Source organism: Strigops habroptila, chromosome 2 (assembly GCF_004027225.2).
Source record: "Strigops habroptila isolate Jane chromosome 2, bStrHab1.2.pri, whole genome shotgun sequence".
NCBI classification, from domain to species: domain Eukaryota; kingdom Metazoa; phylum Chordata; class Aves; order Psittaciformes; family Psittacidae; genus Strigops; species Strigops habroptila.
The window spans coordinates 31,607,433-31,635,327 of record NC_044278.2 but is presented as its reverse complement, the minus strand read 5'-3'; the positions used below and the strand labels follow the sequence as shown (position 1 = coordinate 31,635,327).

At 36.2% G+C, this 27,895-nt stretch overlaps 1 protein-coding gene across 4 annotated transcripts in view; it reads left to right on the top strand.

Annotated features, from left to right (window-relative positions):
• BRWD1 (bromodomain and WD repeat domain containing 1) overlaps positions 1-27,895 on the top strand; it is a 55,579-nt gene that overhangs the window by 8,726 nt on the left and 18,958 nt on the right. For 2 of the 4 annotated variants that reach the window (XR_003990273.1, XM_030477537.1), the window contains exons 9-29: positions 443-543; positions 2,064-2,134; positions 3,339-3,439; positions 4,888-4,928; positions 6,503-6,601; positions 8,014-8,164; positions 8,759-8,893; positions 10,056-10,184; positions 11,657-11,882; positions 12,318-12,503; positions 13,289-13,472; positions 14,288-14,378; positions 15,333-15,473; positions 17,537-17,622; positions 18,478-18,673; positions 19,717-19,833; positions 19,939-20,046; positions 20,415-20,539; positions 20,653-20,735; positions 21,191-21,302; positions 26,777-26,838. Coding sequence is in view for 3 of the 4 variants with exons in the window: in XM_030477537.1 (XP_030333397.1) it covers positions 443-543; positions 2,064-2,134; positions 3,339-3,439; positions 4,888-4,928; positions 6,503-6,601; positions 8,014-8,164; positions 8,759-8,893; positions 10,056-10,184; positions 11,657-11,882; positions 12,318-12,503; positions 13,289-13,472; positions 14,288-14,378; positions 15,333-15,473; positions 17,537-17,622; positions 18,478-18,673; positions 19,717-19,833; positions 19,939-20,046; positions 20,415-20,539; positions 20,653-20,735; positions 21,191-21,302; positions 26,777-26,838 (2,545 nt within the window). In the remaining variant the exon portion in view is untranslated. Of the gene's footprint in view, positions 1-442; positions 544-2,063; positions 2,135-3,338; positions 3,440-4,887; positions 4,929-6,502; positions 6,602-8,013; positions 8,165-8,758; positions 8,894-10,055; positions 10,185-11,656; positions 11,883-12,317; positions 12,504-13,288; positions 13,473-14,287; positions 14,379-15,332; positions 15,474-17,536; positions 17,623-18,477; positions 18,674-19,716; positions 19,834-19,938; positions 20,047-20,414; positions 20,540-20,652; positions 20,736-21,190; positions 21,303-26,776; positions 26,839-27,895 lie in introns of those variants that run through there. The other 2 variants (XM_030477538.1, XM_030477539.1) reach the window with 2 other exon arrangements.

The following is a 27,895-nucleotide window of genomic DNA, read 5'->3' as shown; positions in this document are numbered from 1 at the left end:
TGCTGGGTTACACTTACTCGGACTGTCTCATAACTGAAGCTCTGCTTTATCATAGAGTTAAAAAAAAAATAAGCCTGTCTAGTGAAAATACCTTTTTTTTTTTTTTTTTAATTATCTATCTCCAGTCTGCTCTGCTCATTACTTCATTCATTGACAAAATTTTTAGTGAATAAATGTGGTTGGTTAAGACTTCAAAACCAAACCAGCGAATGAATTGGTTTTATATAATGCAATAATTGAAACATAGACCACAACGGATTTTAAAATATAGGAGATGTTCTTTTATAAACATTTAAAACAACGGTTATCAACAACTGCTTTAGCAGTTTTAGTTGGAAAATTCAAAGTAAGTCAAGGTTTTACATTAACGTTTTTAGAAGTTTATGAACAGTTTTTAGATATCTCTTTTTATATGTATCTGACTTTACATTCTTCTCTTTAGTTTAGTCCAATGGTGAAAGGCTCCATGCGATATATGGTCTCTACTGGTGCAGATGGAACTGTTTGTTTTTGGCAATGGGATACAGATTCCATGAAATTCAAGTATGTAAATGGGTCCCTGATTAACTCTGTGCCATGCTATACTTGACTAAGTCAGTTGCTTTTAACTAGCTAAAAAGAAGTTTTTATTGTGATAATAAAGATGTTGTGAAACGAATCTATAATGTAATTGTTTTAAAGCACCATGGCTAACTATCTCCTTTACAAATTTATGTTATTCCGTTGTCCTGGGAGGTTAGTTGGGAAATAAATTTCTTGCTACACCGAGAGTGTATATAGAACAACTGGAATTGCTGCAAACATAAATATGTTGGGATAGCATAATAAAGCTTTTTGTCTGTGTTGAGGTTTCGACCGTCCTGTAGTTTTAGGGTGTCTCTTAAAGAACTTGCATGCAGAGTATGTTCAGGGTAGTTTTTAATGTTCTGTATGTGATCGCTGTTTATTTGTACGAATAAACAATTGGATTATTACCGGAAAAAAGAGATCTGGGGTGGTTAGTCTGTATCTAGTATTGTGCCATATGATTGTAGTTGGTATAAAATTATCCATTTTGCATTAGACCAGCTATAAAAAAATAAAACCCCAGTACTTTAGAAAGCAGAAGATTGTTTTGCTTTTTAATTCAGACTTGTGATTTTAAGGTAGCAAAAACTATCAAAGGCATAGTTTCATATGAAGAATCTTTTAGGGCTGTAAGTTGTAGGAGGAGCGTGTTTAAACTGGATCCTTAATTATTCTCCTAAAATTAATTTAGAGGACTGTAAGAGATGTAAACATTTTTTAAAGGAGTTTAAGCATGTACTTAAATTGATTTTAGCATTGCTAGGTCTCAGAGCAGCATTCTTAAGATATGAATCTCTGTACTGTGTATCATAGAAACAAAGTAATATTCTTTTACTGAAGGTCTCAACATTTCCTTTGATAAACAGAAAACACTTTAACAGAAAAGCAGTAGAATAATGAGTAGGAACCTATAATGCTTGTAAGTGGCACAGTTCGCTGGATTTCTCCTCAATGTAGTTCTTAGTATCTGTTTTCTGTGAGATTATGGCCATGTCAACTGGAAGAGTTTGTACATGACTTGCAGAACAGCAAACCAGTCTTTTAAATCATCATGTGCACTTTGCTGCAAACTTTTATTTATTTCTGTAAAATGTTACGATTATGCACAGCGTTCTGCAGTTATGGTATTTGGTAGGCCTTATTTAGTGTACTGTTGGTTGTTTGTAATTTGAGGGCAAGAGTTCAGTACTTCGTGGATATGTTATGCAGGGGGTAAATCGTACTTGCCAAAGGATGAGCGATAATAAACCTTCTTTGGCATGTCATGTTGTCCTTGCTAGGTAATAGCATCTTGCAGAAAACATCATAAGCTGTATGGACTTCAAATACTGTTCATGTGTGTGTGTACATTAGTTTTGAAAAGTAAACCTTATTGCTTATCCTCCTGCACAAGAATTTCAGAAGTTACTGCATGTATTTAAGAAGTACCTGTTATGTAGGTGTTTGAAGAAGCATGTCTTTATTTTGTCCTGTTTCAAACATCTTTTCTTTTTAAGCAATCGGCCAGTGAAATTCACAGAGAAACCTAGACCAGGTGTTCAGATGCTTTGCTCTTCATTCAGTGTAGGTAAGTCGTGTACAGATTGAGTTTAGCATTGTGCTTTCTCATCTTTCTCCATAAGCAGTTGTAATACTCTGGTGGTGACAGCTTTAAAATACAGAAAACCAGCAGCCGTGTAGTAAGCAATCGTATGTATGTGTACTGTTAGCCCATGGCATTAATGCGACTTGCCTTAGCCAACAGTTGAAGGCTGTTGAACTAAATGATACTATTTTCCTCTTGCCATTGGTGATTTTACAGAAGTCACCCCTGGTACTTGATTATTTTGCGTCCATGTTTACTGGATTTGGATGTGGGGTTTTTTGTTGTTTTGGTTTTTATTTTGTTTAAACCCTTAATATAGTGTCAGAGGCAAAATTAGTTCTCTAAGATACCACAATCAACAGCAGTGGAAGTGGTTACTGCCAGTAGCAGGAAATCCGGATTCTTTGCCTGTTGTATGCAGGGATGTTCATAAAGATCCATTCTTAAGAATCCACAAAAATATCTATAAATGTGCTTCACTCCTGGCTTGTGGTCTTCCTTTGTTCTAATCATGTGGGTGGCTTGTGGGAGGGCTTACTGGTACTGTACGCTAGGAACATTAGAAGAAACTTGACAATTGCAGAAATAAAATAGAAATCAAAGTGTAGCTTGTTAATGTTGTCAGGGAATAGCCCTGGGTTTGTTTGGGTTTGGGGGTTTTTAAGGTTTCCTTTGTTTGGGGCTTCTTTTGACAGTGCTTACAAATGCCAGGAGGCAGCTCTCACTATTGCTGCCCCCACAGCTAAATACTGGTGTCCTTTGGTTTACTTATGCCAGTTCTGAAGCAATTTGTATGCCCCAAATGAGGCACATGCTATAGTGGAAGAGTAAGCTAGGTCGTTATGTTGGTGACTAGCCATATTCCCCATAACCAAGGGCTTCGGTGTGCAGATAGGGGTGTTAAATGTTTCAGCATTCTCCTAGATACATATTGTTAAAACTTTGTAACACTGACTGTGATTTTTTTTTTTCTTCACTATGACTGAGAGTGCTTTCTGGGACAGGAGGGGGTTTTCCTTCCATATCTGTATGTGAGTGGAGGAACATTAGAAATGTGACACACTTCAGATTTTCTTTTTTTTTTGAACTCTTCAGATTACTTTTGTTAAACTAAGCATCTGAGAAATGTTGGTGATGTGTTTAATTTCTTACACAGTTGCTTAATTATTGCATGTTTTTTTCACAGGTGGTATGTTTTTAGCAACTGGCAGCACTGACCATGTCATCAGGATGTACTTTTTTGGCTCCGAAACACCTGAGAAAATAGCTGAATTGGAAAGTCATGCTGTAAGTAAGATTGTTAAATCTAATAATCAGTTATTTCAGGCAGTATTGAAGTTGCAAGTTAATCACAGAATGGTTTGGGTTGGAAGAGACCTAAAAGATCATCTGGTTCCAACCCCCCTGCCATGGGCAGGGGCACCTTCCACTAGACCAGATTGCTCAAAGCTCTGTCCAGCCAACCAATGTTTTTAGTAGGTTTGTAGTAATGTTCTTTTATTGACTATTATTAGAACTTATGCAGAATTTCAGCCAGTCATGTCAATGTGACAAACATTTTAAAGGCTGGAGTGTATCAAGATGATACTTAGAATTCTGTTCTTCCAACTGGATGTCATACATTTATCTAATTCTAAAGTGGGTGTTTTGTTCTGTTGCTTCCCTCTGATGCAAATGTGCTTAGCCACCTGCGTATTATATGCTGTAGACAGGAAGTAGGCTGAGAATGTGGTTTTCATTACTCAGGTTATTATTATCTGAAACCTTTTGCATCAAATGTTTAAATGGGATTGAGTTTCTAGAATTTTGCTTGTGTTCATCTTGACCTTTACTCACATCCTCAGTGTCTGTGCAAGCTACTTTATACTTCCTATGTAATAAGTAAGCTTGCTGGTTTAGTGTTGTTTTCCCATGTGCTTTATGTAATGTATGCTGTCTGTCTCTACTTGCTGTCTTGATATAACTGATACCTGTTAGGAAAAGAACTTCTTAGATAAAATGCTCGTATTTTTTGTGTACCTTAGTCTTGTGTACCTCAGACTTTCTCTGCTGAGGAATCTAAGGGAAACTTGGCTTATGTTCATGTGCTGAAGGCTGAGCACAAAGAATCTTTAATTTTACTGTGGAGAATTTAGATTTAGTTGAACCCTTAAACGTCTTTCAAGGGTAGCTCTTAAAATACCCATCTTCATTTTGTTTGCCCTAATATGTTTTCTCTAATACCGAGTCTGACTTTAACCATTTATGTTACAGTGATAAGGCTCAATCAATATGTATTTTTGATGTAGAGAAGATTTTCAGATCTGAAGATACCTGAGTGTGCCATTTACTTTTCCTATAGTTTATATTGTGATTTAAAAAAAAAAGTAATTGTATATTTCTTAAAGAATGTGTAAGTAGGAGTGGGAACAGCAGATTCCTGTCAATTTAGTCGGCTTAAGATATTGGAAATATATATTCAAATATTAGTTAATTGGCTGCCAGGTTATTAATGGACAGTTACTTCATCTGTCAATCGTTCATATTTAATTGGGACTTTTTTTTTAAACTTGCATTTTAAATGTAGTTAGTGAATTCTGGTGTTTGTTGGACTTGTTTAACTTGCAGTTAAAACTTAGAAATCATACAATCTGCCATTTTTTTCATTGTTTCAGATTTTGATAAGCTCAGATCTGTCAAAGCCATACTTTCTGTTTAAAAATAGAATTTCTAACGAACTGTACTTTTTCTTACAGGACAAAGTTGACAGCATTCAGTTTTCTAACAGTGGTGATAGGTATGTTGAAAGATGCTCAAATGTGAACAAACAATACATTATTTGGAATTAAAAATGTATTATTGTTTTCACCTGGAGTTTTCCAGTAAGAAAATTCTGCTTACTTAAAACTTAAAGGTGAAATTTGGACTGATGCAGGAGAACACAATTTTCAGCTCCCTTTCTCAGCTTTCTGTTAATCCTTGTTTGACAGTGTCTTTGGATTGGCTGGGTTTTTATTTACCTGGAGGAATGTTACCACTTTTTAACATACCCAATGTACTTGTGGCTTCGTAAACCTCTTCTTCCCCCTTCTTTCAGTTTGTATTGAACCAAAATAGGAAATGGGACAATGCAATGTAAATGATCTAAAATAAATTTCAATCCTTTTAATTTTTTCCTAGCCTTCTATTACTTTTTAAAGAAGTTGATTTAACAGAACTTTACAACTGTTTGGGGGGGAGGGAAAAGGGGGGAGAAGGGAGAAATGTGTAAATTTCATTTGTAAAACTTCACCTATCTTTCCAGCAGAGAATGGAATCAAAATTGGTCTCTGATTGGCCTATCACTAATGAAGATGTGGATTTTAGCCTTTGGGGCAGACTTACACCTGCAACCCTAAGTTGCAGCTTTTTTTTTTTTTTCAATTGGGATTTTTCTCTTCTTGAAAGACAAATAACTGTGACTAAGATCACTAATAATCTACATTCAATTTGGAAGTTGTAGTTGTCTTCCATTTAAATGTGCTTTTCTGCAGTTGGTTTGGGGGCCATCATCTTGCACTGGTCCATTCGTCTTGCCTGTGTGGATTACTTTCCAAGACAGTACCAAAAAAAACCCAGAGGCAAAACTTCTGTTCTTTTGCCTGGTGACACTTTTTGTGGAAGATGCTGAAGATTTATAATTCTTATTAAATCATACCAAATTAGAGCACAGTTATGATATTCCTAGCATGCAGCCTTTTTGTGTGGGAGGTGTGTCAGCTGTCTTTCCCAGGGTTGTGATTCATGGACTAGGGAGATTATCTTTGTATGTCTTTGTGTTTCAGTTCCTCCCTTCAGGAATTTCCATTCTGCTGCATTGATTGTTCAGCAGTTCATGCAATGGAATCCTGAACTGCTGTGGTTTACACCTTGGTATCTTAAAATAAACCACTAGTCATGGTCTCTTATGCACAGTTGTGGGTGGGTACATCTCGTGTTTTGTGGTCTCAACCTGTTCTTGCCTCTGCTTAAGTATCCAGTACTGTACAGTTTCAGAATGGGATTACTTAAAATACTTCACTAAAGTATGGTAATTGAGAAGGACTTCAGGATGAAGTTGTGAATGGAGTTTTATTTTGGAACTTACTTCTCTGTTCTACATGTTTTGATGATTTCATTCAGTTTTTTGGTTCCGAAAAACTCTTTCCTGGGCTACTGGAAAGAAAGTTAATGGACTGGTAACAGTAAAGAATTCTCTTACACAGAAATTGAAGATTTCACTTCTAACAGTCGTCCATTGTAATGTTTTAAATTGCGGTGGTGTGTAATTGAATATACTTCAAAGCATATTCATTTGAAGATGAATTAACAATCTTTTAAAACTTCTTCAAGGTTCATAAGTGGCAGTAGAGATGGAACAGCTCGAATCTGGCGTTTTGAGCAAGCAGAATGGAGGAGTATATTGTTGGATATGTCTGATCGATTACCAGGGTATGTGAAGAGTTGTCTTTTTTTTTTTTTTTTCCTTTTCATCTGTTGTGCAAAGTCAGAAAGTTTGGAAAACTCATCAATATTAAGATGAAGTAGTGTGGTCTTTGGTGGGGGTGAAATGAGTGTTCTGGTCATTTAACAGCTTGCCAAATTTCGGTGCTTGAATAAATGCATAAATATGTATATAGCTTGCAAATGTACACTGGGCCAAATTAATTGCATTGCCTTTATTATGGAAAAGAAGTTACCAGAAAGTGCAATAGATCTTCTCTATCTGGATTTCAGTCAGACACCTGACAGGAGAAACATGTTTAGATTAGTAAAAATAAGGTAGATTATAACCTCTTTCTAGAGAAGTCGTGACAGATAATAGGTGGGTTTCATCAAGGACTGATTTGCTGACTATTTTGATTGATTCTTTTGTACTTTTTAAAATGTGTATTAATCAAACGCGCTGGTGGCACACAGTTTGAAAAGTGTCATTCCAAATGAAGATCAGAATATTACATAGCACTGGATAAATGTGAAGGATGGATGACTTACAGTAGTACAGAATGCTCAGTCAGTTTTTGTAGACACTAAGCAGAAATTAATTTGTAGGTGATTAAATGAGAGGGGGGAACTAACAGAAAAACCCCTTGGGTATACTAGGTGATTGAAGGGTAATTGCAAACTCTTCTTGTGATGCAGCCATGAAAAAAAAAAGTGGTAAAGTGGTTTTACTAAGTGGTATTAATATTTGAGATCTTACTGGCATCTTTCTGGGTTAATATGCACAGTTGTAGTTGATTGTAATCGAGAGAGTGCTTTTTTTAAGATGGGCTACTGGTTGATGTGAAATACAGATAGTACTGTGTGAAGCTGTGTTTCAAAGAAAGCTTGTTCTTTCAGTTGACTAATGCTGAGAGGGAGTGTTAAGTATCCTATAAATGTATTTCAGGGAGAGAAACAAGGAGATAGATTGACGTTAATAGAAAGTATTACCTTTAAAATATGTATGTTGGGAATCAGAAAAAATGTTTAATGTAGAGGTTAGCTTCTGAAACAGTTTCAAAGCTCTTGATGGTAGAAAGTCCAACTTTTTAAAGGAATTATGTTAGGACTTTTAATTGTAGAAGAGACAAGGCCCTAAAAAGTCTTGCTTTCCTAAAAACGAAATCCTTTTTGCCTTGCATCTGAAATGGAAAAGAGGTTAGCATGTCCTGTGAAACAAGTATGCTAAAAATCCAGATTTGCTTTATAGTTGATTGCTCCAAAAAGAATGAAGTTTGTGAACAAGAGTTTCAAAATTAATTACTAACTTCCCTATCCTTGTCTGATTATTAACATGGGAAAACAGGTTATTTTCCTGTGCTTTGAGATTGAAATGGGCAAATTAAAAATATCTCATCCTCTTCAATTCTTTAAAATAGTGACACATGTTCAGAAGAAGACAAATTTATGAAGCCTAAAGTAACCATGATAGCTTGGAACCAAAATGATAACTATGTTGTTACGGCTGTGAATAACCATCTGCTCAAAGTTTGGAATTCCTGTACAGGGCAATTGCTTCATGACTTGGTGGTATGTAATTTTGTTTGCTTTTTGAAGTAGATGGTCTTCCTAGAATTACAATGACATGTGCACACTGAGTTTGTAAGTAGATCTGATTTGTCTTGAAAGCTCTGTATGGATGATAAAGCAGGTATAGTGTTTGTTGGATTATTTTATTTTTTTTAGCCAAAACTAGCTTCTTCCTCCTGGATTTGAACAATCGTTTTCCTAGCTGCTGTGTTGAACTTGCCTTTCGAGTGGAATAAGTAAGTTTTTTATGCAGTAACGTTCTTGTCCATTGAATAGTTCGCTGTCCTTTGGCAAAATCTCCCTATTTCTAGAGTTCTTGGTTGAATCTAGAAAATTAATAAATTTAGAATTATAGTCTTTCTGACTACTTGGAGGTTTGTCCTACTTAAGTGCCACGGGTAGCAGTTGAGATAAATGGAATATGGAATTTGTAGAAGTCCATATATTATTAGAGGCAGCTTGTAGGGTTCTAATTTTCCAAAAGTCTGAGTGTGAGAAGAGGACAGTATAGAGCTTTGGACTCTACTTTAAATATCCTATTGATGTGAATCTATGTCCTCTTGTTTGCACATGATATACAATTTTAAATTCTAGGGGCATGCGGATGAAGTATTTGTCTTGGAGACCCATCCTTTTGATTCCAGGATAATGCTGTCTGCGGGTCATGACGGCAACATCTTTATATGGGACATTACCAAAGGCACAAAAACAAAGCATTATTTTAACATGGTAAGATCTTTTTCAAACGGCATTTCTTTTCTCAATGCACAGCAGTGTGTTCACATGTTAGTTTGAAGGGCCAGCATAGCCTCCCTTCTCTGCTCTCAGCTGGCAACTTCTATACTTTGAATAAGGTGCCTCTCACTGGACCTTATATTAAGCTGAGCCGGTTCATGATCTTTTGCGAAAGTACTCCTTGCTTCCTTCCACTGCTGCTTTCTTGTAGGGTTTCCAAGTTGAATTTGGTCAGGGAGGTCTTGATAAGCTTCTGAGAAAAGGAAGATGGATTGTAAGAATTTGCCATTGGGTGTGAGGATTGTGAGGTGTGGGGGAGCAGAACAGGACTTTACTTTCATCACAGTCAACGTCTGAGCTTTTCAGACTCGACCTTCGATCTGTGAGGTGTGGTGAATAGTGACACCAAGGCTTTTCTGCTCATTGTTGCTAAAGATCTTTGTGCACCTCATTCATAGTAACTGTTTCCCTTAATTGAGATGAGGTGTCATCTAAAGAGTGAAAGGTCTTGGTTTAGACCATCATTTCAAGAGTCTTATGGACAAATATTTGTATTCTCAACAGCCTTAAAAATTGTAATATTATTACCATAAGCATTAGTGGATTGGTGCAGTTCTTCTTGAGAGCTCCCGTGACATTTGCTCTATTTGACAGCTCATGATTAACACTTTAAAAAGGTTATTTTCTTTGAGACTTAAGTTATGATCCAGTGTTCATATTAATTTTTTAAGTATTTTTTTTCTGGTTACAGTCAATAGTGATTTTTTTTTTTTTTTTTTTTTAGCTTTAAGATTCCCTGTGCTTTTCTTGAAAGTGGTTTAACAAAATCAGTATACATTAGCTGCAGCATACTTTTTTACAGCATGCTACCAGCTGAAAAGCCTCTTTTTTTTTTTTTTTTCATAAAAGTGAGTTTTCATACCAATTAGCACATCTTTTAAAATTGAGTGCATATTTTAAAACTATGATTTAGGAACTTGCATGTCAAGGGGAAAAGAAATAAACTGAAGTAATGAGATTATTTGTACTTTAACGGAGATATTTAAGAGGTGCATGACTCCTTTTGATAAAGTAGTTAATTTTGATGCTGCACTATTGTTTGTTCAGGGGAAAAAAAAATGGTCAAATAATCTTGAGTTTCTTTCCTTCAATCTAGATTGAAGGCCAGGGACATGGTGCTGTTTTTGACTGTAAATTTTCACCAGATGGGCAGCATTTTGCATGTACAGATTCTCATGGGCATCTACTGATATTTGGTTTTGGCTGTAGCAGGCCTTATGAAAAGGTAAGTTTAGCTTTTTATTAGAATTGTTTATTCAAGCTTGTAACTGAAATTAGATTAGCTAAATTTATTCCTCTAAAACATCATATGTAAAAAAGAGTTTTGTATGGGTACAGGATTGAAATATAACAGTTCCTTGATAACTGTGAGTTCTCGTGTATGCATGGTCTTGGCACTGCAGAAACAACCAGTGACTTAACATTCCCTTGGGAGTAGCTCCCAAAAACTTTTCTAGAATACATTGTCATCTTCCAGCCAGCTAATTTGCATGTTAATTGTTCAACCTCAAAATTAGTTTAATTTCTGGCAATAGTTTGGTGTTTGAAGATTGGAATGTATCACAAAGTTTATTGCACTACTACCTAATTGTCAAAAAAGCAGGCTGGTTCTATGTTAAGAATAACTTGCTGGTTTATTTCAGTTAGTAGAACTTGCAGTTCTTTCTGCCTTTCCATATTCAAACCCAAATTTGCTGCAGTAGTTTGATTAAAATAAGCAAAAATAAATATTCTTCCAACATCGGATTTGGAAATGTTAGAAAAATGTTCATGGCACAAATGTTACACTTTTCTGAATCCATCAGCCTGTTTCTTTTTTGTTTTGATAAATACATGTATTTCTGGTTTTTGTTTTTTTTTTTTTTAAATAGCTCTCAAAAGTGTAGTTCTGGCCTATGCTTTTCTTCACTTCCCTCTCAAGTTTTTTGAAGTTGCAATGGTAATTCCATCTTTGGCATTTTAAGAATTTTTCTTGCTCTATATATTCTTTGCCGAATTTTTTTGAAAAAGGCCAGGTTGGACGGGGCTTTGAGCAACCTGGTCTAGTGGAAGGTGTCCCATGGCAGGGGGTTGGAACTAGGTGAGCTTTTAAGGTCCCTTCCAACACAAACCATTCTATGATGAAATTGAAACTTGCTCTCTTCATCTTGCTTGTCATTGCTGGAGCAATGATCTAATGATCTATGACTATGATCTAATACTCGTATAACCATTTTCCTTCAGCTGCATGAATTTAACAGACTGTTTCAGTTATAGCAAAAAATTACTGGTGGACATTGCATAATTAAGAACGAACTTCATTTTGAGAGGTTATGATGAACTTCAGACAACGATTTCCTTGCATGGAAGCCAAGGAAACTTTTAACTGTTGAGGGGGTGTTTAAAAAATAGAATGAGATGTAAAATATTTGTAAGTGTAAAGCAGTCCTTCTGCTTTGAGTTACTTCAGTTCATTGTTTTCTAAAAGCATTTTGCTGCCTGTCAAAGCACTAGCAAAAATTGAGAGTACTGCAACACCCATACAGGTTAATTGTAGCTATGTGTAACTCTTCATATTGTGAACTTGCCCTTTACTTTTAAGGAGATTTTGGATATTTTACTGTCACTTGTTCTTCTCTGTTCTTTAGCATGCCTCTTTTTTTTTCTTTTTTTTTTTCCCCCCCAAAATTGTTAACATGAAACTTAATTTCTTTCTAGATTCCTGATCAGATGTTCTTCCACACTGACTATCGGCCACTTATTCGAGACTCTAACAACTATGTTCTAGACGAGCAGACTCAACAGGCTCCTCATCTTATGCCCCCTCCCTTCTTAGTAGATGTGGATGGAAACCCTCATCCAACAAAATATCAAAGATTGGTGCCAGGAAGAGAGAATTGTGCAGATGAACATTTGATTCCTCAACTTGGATATGTAGCAACAAGTAAGAACAGTATCACTGAGGACTTCAATCCAGAAGTTGGAGTTACTGTAGTAATTCTGAGTGGGAACAGAATAGATATGACATGGGTGATCTAAAAATGCCTTTGTTTTCCCACATGCTAACTCTCATGTTCACTAAAGATGCTGAAAGGTCCCGCAGTGAATATGATTTTAAGCAAGCAGAAAAAAAATAATAATTGGTTGTTCAAATGGATGTTTTAATTCTTTCTGCAGGCATTGACGTGCACAAACAGTGTTTGAGTTCTAAACTCCGTAAATGTCTCATTTGGAGTAAGCAATTGGAATAATTTCAAGAATGGTTTTCATTGTGTTTAATTGTAGAACATGTCTCACGGAGATGTGAACAATGAGATTAAATCGTTTGCAGTAGTCAGTTAATTGTACCCACTCCTTTTATTTGCATTACACTTGCAAGGTGACGGAGAAGTGGTTGAACAAGTTATAGGCCAACAGACAGTTGATCAAGATGAACAAGGCTTGGAGCCCAGCATTCTTGATGGCATGATTAGACAATTGCAACTACAACAAGATCAAAGAATTGGTGCGGATCAAGAATCTGCTTCAAATGTTCCACAAAATGGGGAAGGAACGCCTAGAAGAGGTCAGTACTTGCTGATAAATTCTTAGGTAATTTTCCTATCTTCATTTTTATTACGCTGTGTGAAATATGTCTAACAGGTTTTAACTTTAATGTTGTGTCCTGGACTAAGATTCCCTTAGCATAATGATAGCTGATTAAGGTCCTTTTATTCATTAAAACACTGATACTCCTGTGATTAAATCAGAAAACAAAGCTGCTTTGCTTTTCCCTTTAAAGAGTTTTTCCTTTTAATTGTACTCCTTGTAAAGTGCCTCATGCTTAATAGTATTTTTAAAGTACTCAAGTAACATTTATAGGAGCTACGTTTATTCTCCTCTAAAGTTTGCAAAATAAGTATTTTACTGTATTATTCTGTAATAACACTGTACAGTATTATTCAAACTGGATTCCCCTCTCCCTTCTTTACATATTTAAACCAGACACTCTTCTGATCTGTGTCCTTGTAGTTTTAGTTATGTAAGCTCATTTCCAGAAAAAGTGCTCTTTAAAAACCCCACTAACCTCAGAGCTGCCTGAAATAGTTCAGAAAAACACCTCTACCACATTATACTTCCTTTCACTGTATTAAAATAGTAGTAGAAATAACCATTTTAAAAGTATATGTGTAATCTCACTGTAATTTTCTGAAGGTGATAATCAGTCCTATACTTAGGATTATGGAGCTAAAAGTGTGTAAAGTGTGAAATTTTTATCCTGTAGAAAGAAGAAACAAGGTTCCAATTCTCTGTAGTCTGGAAAAAAATGCTCTCTGTTTGGTTTGTTTTTGGTTTTTTTTTATATTTTAGCTTTTAGAAGACCAAGTTTTGACATCCAGTCTCCTCCCAATATTGGTCTGCGACGCAGTGGGCAAGTTGAAGGTGTGCGTCAGATGCATCAGAATGCTCCACGAAGTCAGATGGCTACTGAGCGAGACCTTCAGGCTTGGAGACGAAGAGTTGTTGTACCAGAAATACCACCAAGCTTACTCAGGTCTGTAGGCAGCTTATGGGGCTGCAGATGTGACTAGAGAGAACACATGATGTTGTTTTTTCTAAATCTAAACCTAAGCTAAAATAGATACATGGTACAAATTGAAATAGTTTAATGTTATGCTCAGCAGTGCTTAAAAACTTTTTCATTGTGAAGTCCGTTCAACAATAATAGATGGAAGTTTCTCTAGTTTAGTAGAGAATGATTCTCCCATATTTCAATGTTTTAAGTCATCTTAAGGATGGCTAGATTACTTTGATTCTTGCCAAAGTGAAGGGATATAGGTGAAATTCATTTACATGGAAGAGTATCCTGAAAGACTGTGCTTTTGTGAGACTTGTGGGGGTGATGTGTTACAACCAGCACTGAGCGCTTGAAATGCTAAAGCAGTTAGCTGCTCTCAAAAGTACTTGCAGTATGCATCTGTGAAAATGAGAATTAATATTGATAGCTAAATGATTCTTTTTAACAGTACAGCCATATGTGCTGCCACATCTCTGAAGCATCTAAAAAGCTGTCCTGGTGTTGGGAGGTGGAATGATTGCAGAGAGAAAAATGTGGACTGAAAATGCGGTTGAAGAAATTTATGGCATTCTGATATTTGCAAGGAAGATTTTGTTAATATCCATCCTTTTTACCTGGAAATGAGGATGTGGTATAGGTGTTTGAGGAATAATAACATCTGAAATTAACAATATAGTGGAACTAGATGTTAGGGTGTTTTAAAAAAAGTCCTTTAAAGAGAACAGATAATTTTACTTTTTTTAGCATTGCTAGAGCAGATGTAGCATTAGATTTTCATGGCTTTCTTGTAGGAAGCAGGAAGAATATCGAAGTGCAAAAGGGGAAGAGGAGAGAGATCTCTATGCAACAGAGAAGAAAAAGTCATTCGAGTCACTGGAAAAGGTATGTGGCAGCTTCCAGGAAAATGGACATTCTGTGCCCAGGGACAAGTCATGGTTGAAAAAATGAAAGCAGATATTTCTGAAGGTGTGGTCCTCAAAGGTTCCTGCTGGTTCAACTTTTGCTTGTTGCAGGACAAGGTTGGATTTATTTTTATGAATGCCTTGAATTCTTTTTTTCTTTCAGTCTTTCGTCCTTCCATCTAAGTTATTTTTAAAGGTAGGCTTGATTTCAGACCATTCTGGTTTTACTGCAGTTGAAGTTTGAAAGACAGCTCTTGCAGGTCCATACTAAAGCACTGAGGTGCAAATGAGAAAGTTCAAGGTTCTGTATTTGAAGAATTGTAGGCTATATTGCTCTTCCCTTGTCACTTGACTTCAGATGACAATGTTTTGTGTATGGGGCGACTTCTTCAGACTTGCTCAGTTTTGAATGTTTTTTTCACTAGCCATTTTTTGGAAGAGATCACTAAGAAGGAAAAACTGTTTATTCCAGTATTTTCATACTGTAGTGGCCTGATTCACTGTGTCTTACAGTACAAAACAATTTGACTTAAGAATTCTACTGCACCATCCCCCTAACTGGGGGATTTTTCCTAACTGGGCGGAGTTGAGGTTTTTTGGTCCTCTGGGAATTGCACTTTTGTAGGCAGTTAATGTCTTAATTCTGTAAATATATTTATCAGGTAATTTGAATGGACATATCACAGTGGTTTGTAAAGAGCAATTGCTTAGGATGGCTGCTAAATCTGAAACTGGGAACAGCAAATTTAAGGCTGTTGACTTACAGGAAAATTATTTCTGCTGAAAAGGAGTCTTGACATAGTCAGGCTGGGCCGTGATGAGGCTGTTTCTGTGTTTACGTTCAGCAGTGCTTTTAGCCACCCTTTCACACCTGTAAGTTTGCCGCATACATACTTTTATGTAACTTTTTTTTTCTACTTCCTATATAAATCAGAGTGACTCTGAGTCTTCATTAATACAATCTAAGCGTAGACTGCATAGACGGAAATATCGCAATTACCGAACACGGAATAACATTGAACAGCTGGAGTCTTCCGATGAGGAAAGAGATAACTGCTTTGGCTTGATAGAGCAGGTAAGTTCTTTTCCGAGTTCGGTATTTTGAACTTGAATTCCTCAATAAGTGAAGTTCTGTGTAAATGTGTCTTCTCTCTTAAAACAAACAAGCAAACAGAAGAGATAAAATCTTTTACCAGGGGAAGTGTTGCTATAAGCATCATTGTTGTTAGCACTCCTCAGGCCTAGGTATCTTGCTTTAATAATGGCAGTATTTCCTTCATTTTATAAACAGCTGAACTGGTTTTGCTGAGAATCTTCCAAACCAACAGCCCAAGGCAAAAAAACAATGTAAAATGTCAAGGTTGGCTTAAAGTCAAGTTTGGATTTTAGATGTTTTGCTGTTTCTCTACAAAAACCTTCCAAATTTGTGCACACACCGAGAACTGGGAATTTTGAAGGTTCTTGAGAAAGCGTTGTTTTGGCCTGGTAATGCGATTCTTCCACAGAGTCTGATTATCCTGGCTGAGTCCTGGCTTGGGGTGAAACAGGAGTTTGCTGTGGGTAGCAGGAGCTTTTGACTATTGTGTTACCAAATACTGTAAACCAGTGGTAGGACTGCTTGGATTACAGTTGTCTTGACTTGCACACAAGGAAATAGTCTCAAACTGGGAAAGAGGGAAGAAGTGGAAGGAGTAGAGAAGATCGGGCTTGTTGGACCAGTTGCTTTCTTAAGGAAGAATCGTGAACAGAATGTGCGATGTTCAGGAGATAAGAGAATTTTGTAAGTAAGATGAAGAGTGATATTCTTTGGAAATAGACTCTCCTAGCCTCGTAATAAAGAATTCTGATGGTTTTAAACACAAGAAAGCACTTTAATGAAAAGTTTGGGTTTTCCTCATTTGGGGAGTAGGGTGGAAGGGGAGTTACAGGATACGTTTGGAACTTGACAAATTCAAAGTACGTGAGGCTCAACAGAGTTATGCATGCTGTCCTGTAGATACTACATATACTTAAATATTTTTGAAGTGATGTTAGATCTAATAATACTTAAACTAAGCTGCAAGAAGCTGAGCTTTGATGTAGATGGTTTTATTTTTGTTGGGGTTTTTTGTTTTAATCCTACAAGTGGTAGGATAAAAGAGAAGAAATAACTCAGTATTGTCCATCCTGTACACTGTGTGAACAGGTCTTAGGGGAAAGGCTGTTAACTTTGTTACTCTGAAAATAACAATCAATTGGACTAACTGAAACAGTATTGAACTGGAAGTTGCAAGTTAAATCTTGGGGGGTTTTTGGTTGGTTGGTTGGTTTTTTTGCTTGGCAGTATGTAACTTGAGATATGAGTAATGCATTATACTTAGTAATGGAAAGCACATGTAAAACATGATAATGCAAATAAATTGTTGAACAGCGATCAGGAAACTACTTAGGTTCTAATATATTTTGATGTATCTTGACTGTTTAGTTTTGCATCTGAATATATTCATGAATACACCCTGTTAGTACTTGGTCGATCAGTTGATACTAAAATCGGAAAAATCACGTGATTCTAACTTGCATAACTAATGGAAAAAAAAAAGGTGCTACTCCTGTAACAGGAGATAAGCCGTGTTGTGTCTAATGGGAGATGTGATCGTTTTCCTTGTTTTGTGCCTTTTGCAATCTTTAAAGTCTTCCTTTGCATTCTAGTGAGCTAGATTTTATTGTGTACTTTACATGACCTAATTACAGCATCATGAGTTTGGAATTTGAAGGAATCAAGATCGCCTGCCACTTTGTCCTGATAAATGATGCAAATTTATTCTTAGACTAGAAAAAATAGAACTGTCATATGGTAGGGGGATAGGAATATTGCTTTGTGAAGAGCGGTTACAGCAGGTGGACCCACATGGCTAAAACAATGTGAGTGAACATACAAAAGTTAATGATTAATAGCGCACTCCTGAGGTTAATAGGGTAAGTTGAAATTGGCTCCAAAAAAGAACTACTTGCATTTCCATTTCAGCAAGTCTTTTTACCGTATTTCTTCCTAACTTGATAATATGCAGACATGAATGGAGAATGTGTTTTATGTTTCAAACCCTTAAAACATGTGGTGTGAGAAAGTTCTGGATTGACTCTGCATATTTTTGAAATCAGGAAGCTGAAGAAAGTGAGGGCTCTGGCTCATCTGATGAAGAGGAAGAGTGGAGAAGTGACAAGAAAAGCAACAGTAATAGTTCTAGGTAAAAGTGAACAAATCCTGTAGTTTTAGAAAAGTTGTATGGAAGTTCTGTTGTGCTTCATATGTAATAATATTTTGAGGGTACTGCACTGACGCATTGTATTTTTATTTAGTGTTCCATTTCACCAAAACATTTCTGTCTTTTTATATAGTTTCAAGTCCTTTTGCTTTTTTGCTAGATGGCAAGGAGAAAAATGATGGACTGGAATGGTTTTTATAGTGTGTTTTGTTCTGTTGGGTTTTGGAGGGGTATGGGGTTTTGTTTGGTTGGGGGGATGTTTTTTTAACAATGCAGCAACAGCCAGTTGCTATTACAAAATGTTTAGTTGGAAAAAATAATGATTTTGATAAGGCTATAATTCTATTTAGAACTCATGTTATAGATGACTTTTTAATCCCTCTGTTTGGTTTTTTTAGATATTCTTTCTAGAACTCTATATTAGTAGAACAAAGAGAGAGAGATATAAAAAGCAGATGTGTATTCCTGAGATTTATATAGCTGTCTTTAAAGAATTTAAGTAGTTTTTGGCTACTGTCTTCTTTAGGGAGGGCTCCTAACTAGCCCAGAATTTCATTGCACAACTTTCTTGAATAAATTACTTATTTTGGAATTCAGCAGCCTTGATTTCTTTCTAAAAAACAAAAAAAAATCAAACCACAACAAACATGCTTTGAAGTATGGTGTTCCCCAAAATTGTAATTGTTAGAACACGTCAAAGTAATTTTAGTTCTTCTGATAGAGCTTTCAACAGCAATCTGAATCTGCAGGTATTTGTCTAAAAGAATTTAGCATTCTAAAATACTGACAGCTTGGTTCTGTGTTTGTATTTTCCTTGGCACCATCCACTATGGACAGTGATTCTTCAAGTAGATACTCTGACTGGATTGCTGATGCAGGGATTAATTTACAACCTCCCGTACGGACTTCTCGACGGAAAGCTATCAGGTATTGCAGTACTTCAGAAGATGAAGTATCAGCAGAGAAATCATCTCCTCCAAAGAGAAGAAGAAGAAAAAGGAGAAAAAAACCAAAACCGAAAAAGCAGGAGGAGGTATACAGTTAATTTCTTCTAGTCACTCTTTAATAAATTTCTCCCTTAGGTTTTTAGACCTCTTCACTGGAACCTGTTAAAGTAATTGTTATTGCCATTGGACAAGGATATTGGTATCACTACATACAGTGTACCTTTTAATTAAATTGAGACTATTCCAGATGCAAGGTATCTGCTGATTTGTGTGGAAGAATATGCATTCCAAGTGAAGTCATTGTCACTTTTCAAATAAAAAGGGTTCTTAAGGTTGCTGCTATTAAAGGGGAAATGCGATAATTAAAACCAGACAGTGTAACAGGGTTTCAGTCTAATAATCTGTAGAATTATTTAAGTAACATCTTTTTGAAAACTTAAGGGATGTAGTCACTGTATTCTTATGTTTGAGTTTTTATTCTTGAACTTTTAAATTTTTATAAGTTACAATACTTTATGAAAATTTTCAAGTTAATTTAAATAGTTATCATTTTTTAAATTGCAGTAGCTGTGATTTGCTGTTTTCTACCAACAAGGGACAAATAGAGATAATTTTTTTTTTTTTTTTTTTTTTTTTTTTTAAATGCTTGGGGTGATTTTGGTATGTTTTTTCTCTCAGTTGTTTTGCTTTCTTCCAAGTATTCTCAAAATGATAATTTTGGAACTGTTTTAATACGGATATTTACTGTGCAATAGCTCATAATTTTTAATCTTCAAATAGTTTCTTGCAGCCTGATAGATTTTGTTGGGGTTTCTTTTTTTTCTTTTTAACTGGGCACTGAGACTGCCACCTAAGTTGTAAAACTTTGTTTCTCTTCAGACCTGAATAATAGTAATCTTGTTCACTCAAATCTTCATAAAGGGAAGGAATGCTTAGTATTAGTACTACAAATACAGTTACAACTCAAGCAAAGCCTTGGAGGAATTCTGCTAATACTTTCTGGAAATATACATTAGTCTTGTTATAAGTTAAGGTTTTTGTCTATCAAATTAAAATGGAACAAGTTGTTTTGGTGTCATGTCAGGAATATGTCCATTATGCCTAATTTTGCTCTCTATTAAATGTGAAGGCTAATGCTGAAACACAACCAGTAAACTTGGAATTGTCGTACGATTTGCATCCTCCTGTTTGGATAACAGATACAGCTCTTCGAAGATCCCCTTTTGTTCCTCAGATGGGCGATGAGGTAGGAATGTCAATAGAAATCTTTAAATGCTTGTATTAACCAACATAATTATAATTATTAAATATAGGAAAAGACTTACTGTTTGGGGGTTGTCTTTTTTCTTAGGTAATATATTTCCGACAAGGACATGAAGCTTACATTGAAGCGGTTAGAAGAAATAACATTTATGAACTGAATCCACACAAGGAGCCATGGAGAAAAGTAGTCCTTAGGGTAGGTCTTCATTGAAGATACTGTGGGTTCAATACTAGTAGTGTGTGAAAGAAGACTTGTGTTACATGGTTCACAAAACATTGATTTGTGACATTATGCATTTTCTTATAATGTTTCCCTATGGAAACAATACAGGAAAATGACTTAAATTACCAGAGTTACCTGTGGGAAGCCCAAATATAAATACCTGTGTTAAAATTGCCAAGTCTGATGGACTGTCTTCCATTGAACTCTTATACGGTTTCAATATTTTTGGCTTTTTGCATGGGGGTACAATTCATGTGCTTTGCTAACTAATGTTAAATGAATAGTTCTGTGCATATTCCAGAAAGTAGAACTTGCTTGAAACTGTTTGTTCTCACCTGTAGGATCAGGAATTAGTAAAAATTGTTGGAATTAGATACGAAGTTGGTCCTCCCACATTGTGTTGCCTCAAGCTTGCCTTTATAGATCATGCCACTGGAAAACATACAGACAAATCATTTTCCATCAGGTAAGTGCATCTTTATTTTTCTGAAAAGTATTTAAAAATACATTTCTTCTTAAGCTGCTTCCTAAAGCCCTAAGGCACACACGTGAAAGAGATTATTTTTTTTTTTCATCTAGATACCATGATATGCCAGATGTTATCGACTTCCTTATATTACGTCAGTTCTATGATGAAGCACGGCAAAGGAACTGGCAAGCCTGTAAGTGTGTACACTAAATATTTTACCAAATGATTTGAAATCAAATATTTATCCTTGGCTAATTGCTGAATATGCTAAATGCTACTTGCTTCTAACTTCAGAGGGCTCTCTGGTATGTAGGGTCTCTCTGCTCCTTAGAAATTTGAGCCTAATAACTGCTGTATTAAGCATTTTGGAGGGATTACTATAGATCTAAGGTACAGTCTTCAAAACATATATTGAGGCCTTAGTGTCCGCTTTTCTTACTTTTAGCTAAGCAGCAAACTTACTCAGATTTTAGCACTGATACTCTTTTGGCATAATAGTTGCCTCATCTTTTATTGAATATCGGTGGGTTTAGAACTTCAAACTGAAAAACATCAATCAAAAGCTTTTCTAATTGCATGTAGAAGCAGCATAGTTAAATAACCTTTCTCAGTAAAATATCTGAGCAGACTTTGTTGTTTTTGCTCTAGCCGATAGGTTCCGATCCATTATTGATGATGCATGGTGGTTTGGAACGGTGCTGGGTCAAGAACCGTATCAGCCTCAATATCCAGATAGTCACTTTCAGTGTTACAGTGTTAAGTAAGTATGAAAAGATCTTACACTTCTAATGTGGGTAGTGTGGATTGCCTCTTACAGAGCTCGCTCATTCATATCAGAATGTATTGTTCAAAGGGTTTTACTGGTCATATTATCGCTTCTTAATGGCTTCAAATTGCTAATGTAACACAATGTGAATAGGTAATAACTTCTGGCAAATTTTCACTGAATAACAATACTAGTTATTGGACATCTTTCACATTTGTAAATCATTTTCTGTAATGACAATGATTAGTGGTAGATCTCTTTCACGAAGCAAGCAGTGCGATTTTCTGTGTATGTTAATTATAATTTATTTATAACTGGTTTTAGATGGGGCATGCTGAATCTGTTACTGATATCATGATCGTTATGCTTCAAGTTCTTGCTCTTCTGTCTTTCACGTTATAGTCCACATGAGCAAGTAACTTGATCTCATACTATCACTTGAGACTCCTGTAGCGGATGTTTCCAAATGTTGCTCTCTTCCTGCTTGACGCGTGAATGTTGTCAGACAGAAGAATGTTTTGTCTTGACAGAACTTGAATCTCTTCACTGCCTAGTGGTATTCTGCTATTTTCCCTATTATGCAGATCCCACTTGCAATTTCACCTTTTGATTTCTTCTTTGGGTGGCGTTTAGCTAGGTAACTGGCAGATAATGTGACCCTGTAACAGGCAAGTCCCTTTGACCAGCCTACTTGTCAGGAGATAAAACCACCTGGATGAAGGCATATAGTATCAAGTGCATTGTTCAAAGCATGAAATACTAATAAAATAAAGGATACTAGAGCAGAAAAGAAGTAACTCTCTAAACAAAGGCCAGGAACATCTGAGTCAAACTGGTAACAAGATAGATGAACCTATATCTTCTTTACCAAGGCGGGTTCTGAAAAATGACTCCCTACTATCCCTCCATGACAGTTTGACATTAGAGGTGTTCCTGTGCACCCTTTTTATATTGACAAAGAGGTCCTTCACACAGAGGAGGAGAAATGTGAACAAAGATAACTTTGGCCCTCAGTGCACAGAATCAGGATATTGTCAACAGCACTGTACCAGCAACTATGAAGAAAATTAACTCTATCCCAGCCAAAACAAAGACACCTGTCCAAGTTGTCTGGAATGGTTCTGGGATCTTGCTTGCTTTGGATTCTTCCAGCAAGGGAGGACTGCCAGGAGAATAATCATTGAATACATAATATTCCTATTTTTGTCATGACCAGGGATTCTTCCATGTCTTTTACAGTATATTTGATATTCAGAGTTGCATTTTTAGAGGGCTTTCCCTCCCCCCGCTGTCTTTCTGGCAGTTGCTTAATCACCCATGAGAAAGTACATACAGACAAAAACCTGAAATCCAGACTATTTGTACATTGATTTCTCGCCCTCATTTCATTCTGCTTTGGACTTTTGTCTTGCCTAAAGAGAGGATCTTGACATGCTAAAATGGTGCTGATGCTTACTGACATCTTATTCATGTCCCAGGCATGAGGGATAGTACACTTGGAGCATATCTCCTGCAGGTGATGGAGGGGTAAAAGTATTCAAGTTACTGTAAAAGTATTCAAGTTTCCTGTGTTTTGTAAAATGAGTCCAGAGTAAAAATCCACTGAGTCCAGATACCAGTGTGAAAATACAACTGAATCTTATTTCAAAGTACTAGATTTTGTCAGTTAAATAGCTCAAACCATGGAGAATAGATGTTACCTTCTGTATGTTATACCTTTTGTATGTTTTGTTATGTTACCACAGTTGTTCCTTCACAGTAAGTTTAGATGGGGTTATTGGTTGTTTTCTTGGCCAATTAAAAATCAGGATTCCGGTTATGAAAAAGAGCCTGTAGTCAATTTCCTAGACTCCTTTCTTCTGTGAACTCCAAAGGGTATTTCAGTATTTTAATGTACCAGCCTTTAACAGAGGAAAGTCTAGAATTGCTTTGAAGTTAGTTTAATAATTGAATAGGTAAGGAATGCAGTGCTCTTTAAAGGCCACTTTCAAAAGAGAGCTCTTTAAAGATTTGTGCTGCTTTTGTAGAGAATGTGACTTTGTTCTACCTTGACTCACAAACAACTCTTCTAGAGAAGATTCCTAAAATATGTATATGAAAATATTTGGAGTGTTTTTCAGGTATAGTTTGGTTTTACAACTTGGCTGGGTGCTTAGCTCTTCTTTTAAGTACAGTCCTTTGTTCAAGAATCTTAAGTCTTGTCTACCCAAGAATCTGCATGTGGTTCAGCAGCAGTAGCTTTGTAACTTGCATTCATATGCTGTATACATTACTTGGCAAGGGATGCTGTATACATCCCTTACATACAAAGGGATTTTTAAATACAAATTTTTAAAAACAAATTTTACATTTGCTTAAATGGGGAAAAGTAATCTAAGTACAAATGGCTGTGACTCTTTCTTGGAAAAAATGCAATGTGCTGGCTATTTTCTTCACTCAGGATTTGGGTTACTATGCTTCTTTAGATGGTACAATTTTGCTAATCCAGCTCAGTTTGGCCATCTGCAGTTATTCCTTGCCACTTCTGAGATGAAGACCTTTATTGGAATAGAAGTGCTTTTATATTATACCAGAAACAACCTTTGAAAGCTAGCTTCAAAACTCAGTAATGGAGAGCATGGGAAACCACATTTGAGTAAAATGAAGGGCAGTAATTGCCATGTAACTTAGTTAGAAGTCTTATCAGTAACCAGGTTATCACACTAGGAATCATCTCAAATTACCACCACCACTGTTGTATAGATAATAAATAAATAGTAGATGTATGAATGGGATGGTTTGTTATTTTATTGGCCAGACAAAAATAGGTATTTGTGTAGTAGAAGCAGCTTTATATATCCTTAAGTTGTGTTACTGTTACTTAAGTTGTGTGGATGAATGGAGCTTAAGCGGAACTAAATGGGGCTTATGCTGTACTGAACTGTATTGTTAAAATCTTTCATACAATATTATGAAGTAGTATATATGCTTATGAATACTAACAACTTCTGAAGTATTGTACATACATTAACTGGAGAGGAGAACAGAATAGATGAACCTTCAGAACTCTGTTAGTTCATAAATGTCAAAGAGGCTGAATGTGGCTGGATCAATCTTTCCTAGAGTCAATGGGTAATCCATTATGATAGAGGTGTTCTTGCCTGAGCAGAGTTTTAGTTATATAATATTATAAGGATGATCGTCTTAATTTTCAGTTGGTTTGAAATAAATACACAGGAGGTATTAGATGAAATACCTAAGTTTATTAAGTCATAAGAAGTAGATGGCACTCACCCAGGCATTTGAAGAACTCTGATATGGAACTCCTGGCAGAGTTGCAAACTGTTCTACAGTTGGACCCTGTGCTAGAGGACTGGCAGATTGCTATTGTAGCTCCTGCTAACAGAGAAGGCTCTGGAGGAAAACTGGTGAGCTGTAAGCTGATCTATTTGACTTCAGTTTCTGGTATGTGCCTATAATAAAGAATAATGCTATTGAGCGTAAGGATAAACCCAGCTGTAGGAAAGAGCTGGCACTGCATCTATACAGGGAAGTTGTGCCTCTACCCCTTTTGAACTTCAGTGTTTCTGTTGGTAAGCATATGAATAAAGTGGACAGCGTGTATTTGGATTTTTTAAGAAGCCCTCGACAATATTTCGCTTCAAGAGATGTGTCTTAAACCACGACAAGATGTTAAAGAAACTAAGATGACAGAGGATTGGACAAAACACTTCTATGTGTTGAAAATTGATAAAAGGATAGGGTGCAAAAGAGTGGTTCTTAGCAATCATATTTCAGGCTAGAGAAGAGGTCTGCCCCAGGAACTGGTGCTGGCACCAGCTTTATTCTGTGTTCTCAGGTAGTAGTCAAATATCACCCTAAAGGTGAGGACTTCCAGAAGGACCTCAAAGCTGATGGGGTAAAAAAAGTGCCAGATGATTTTCAGCACAGATGTATGTTAGGTAGGACATCTGAGGAAACAATGGTCTTATTTATGCTTATATGACATTGAGCTCATTAGCAGGTTCAGCTGAAGACAGGAATGTTGAGGTTGTCATTGACAGTTCTCAAAACAGCATCTGTGTGTACAGTGACGGCTACAAAAAACAACGAGGTGTTGGCCACCATCGGAAAGGATATAAAGGACATTTGCTCATTGCTTTCTAGCACTGTGGTATGCTAATGTCTTGATGCATTTTGGGTTGCAGCATTTAAAGGAAGGTGTAATGACTTCAGGAAAGGTATGGAGAAGGACAACTGAAATGAGTAAGAGTATGTAGCAGATACTTTGTGGGTAAAGACCCAAAAAAAAGTTGTCTCTTCAGATGGAAGAGAAGGCTGAAAGGGGTGCGTTCATAGTTCACAAAGTCATAAAGGTGATAAGCAGGGTGAATAGAGAAGAATTGGTCACCAAATTTTGTAATGACAGAACTAGAGGTGCATGTTGAAAAATGTAGGGGACTTGTTCAAATGAGTTTGGGTTGGTTTGGTTTTTAACATTGGGGCTAGTGAACTTTGGAAATATATTTGCACAGGAAACTGTGGAAACAGTGTTAGCAGGTTCAAAAAGGTATTAGACAAAGGTAAACCGGTACTAAAGGAAATAGGCTGGGGTGTGTTCACAAACATGTCTAGAGGAATACAGTGATCATGAATGCTGAAGTATGAGTAGAATTGACTTGTACCAGGATCATACGGTCTCTGTAAAGAGCATCTCCCAGTCATAGTTTCAAAGACAAATTACTGGTCTAGCTGGGCCAGTAGGGCGTTAAGCTGATCCAATCAGGCATTCCTTGTCTTTGAAATACCAAAATTCATGGGTACTTTTTATGTTGTTAAAAACATGTAAAAATCTGCCCAAACGTAGTAGGATTTGGAGATATCTTAAAATTATATTCATACTTAATAGTTAAGTGCACTGTCAATATCAATTCTATTTGCCTTTGCTTCCTCTTGGTTGTTACTTAATTTAGTTTCTTCATTTTATAGTTAATCTTTTCTTTGCCATAATCTGACATGCCTTATGAAATATTAATATACCAAATACCTCACTTACTGTTCTTTCTCTGAAACATTCCACAGACTTGCGCAATTACTGTTGTGGTTAGCAAAAAGAAAAATCCTTTCCCCTGTGCTTTTTCTTGTATCATGCCCTTGGTGATCTTATTTTTCCAAGTGTAAGGCTTATTTGTGTTCTGTAACTTTCTCATATGGCCTTTGTAAAATTGATTTCTATATTGAGTAAGTCGCACATAGCCAAATCAGGAGCACAGGAGCATTAAACCAAATCTTAATTTGAAATTCATTCTGATGTTTCCTTTTTGCACTGTGGCAGCTGATTGCTAGCTAATGTTTTTGTTTATATGCATGTTTATATAGTATATTTTTATTAATACCTAAATATAGCTGTGATTTAAATCTGCTTGGAGGAATACCTCTGAGTCAAGATAACCTAAATTTATTTTTTTTTTCAACTTGGCGACCGCCAGATGGGACAATGGTGAAATTGAAAAACTTAGCCCATGGGACATGGAACCAGTGCCTGATAATGGTAGGTAGAAACTCAATAAAACAGTTTAATGTGCTTTTCCCTCTTCCCAGTTCCTTCATTCCATGCAGGTAGTGGACCTTAGATGATTCCTATCTTTCTTATAACTCTTGCCACTAAGTCGTCCAAGTAGAGTATCCATTGTGCATATCTACTTAACAGGTGGAACTGATAAGGTAATAGTTATCCTTTAAATTATAGAGAATGTCAACAGGGTGGTTTTGTGTGTTCAGGCGAGCAAGTTCTTGAAGACAGTCTTGCTTCAGATTTGCTGAAATACCTTGAATATACCTTTTTTCATTATTTTTTTTTTTTTTTTTTTTTTTTTACTTCCCCTTTGCATCTTCCAGAGCAATTTTGAAGGAAATACTTTAAATGCATAGCTCTGGCTTATGCAGTAAAACCTGCTACTTCCAAAATGTCAAGTTTCAAATACATCTTTAGTTTCAAAAAACCTGGTTTGTAATACATTATAGTATAAGGGCATGGGGGAAGAATATGTATAAAATAACTTCCAGTCAGCCAGTCCTTACTGCATATAGTTTAAAACCAGCGATTTATAAAGTTTGGTGGTCAAATCCAAATTAACTGTAAATGAAACAGTTGCGTTCCTGGTTTGTCTTATTCAACTCAGTTTTCCAGTGCTTGTCAGTACCAGCTGAGTAGAGGAGGGAAAGTTTGTGAAGCAGTGGGAGTAGTTACTGAATAAGCTGTCAAAGATACTAATTTTCTTAATAACCTTTGCTAGGAGTTGGCTTGTTTCCCAGGCACCAGAAGGGCTTACACTGTTTTTTTTATTTCTTAAATATGAGTATACTGTACACATGTGGATGTTCTCAGTAGTCATCTGACTGTCTAATCTTTGAAGTGTTAGATGGCTGCTTCAGTCATATCTTGTGATGGCAAATTCTGCAAAACAGTCTTAAATCAAAATGTGATATTGAAATCATTGTACATTTTAATTTATAGAAGACAAGTAATCAGCAGGGTTTTGATTTTACACACGCAGAGATTTAATTGAAACATTCAGTTTTCTCATCACCAGCATCTGTCTCCTCCT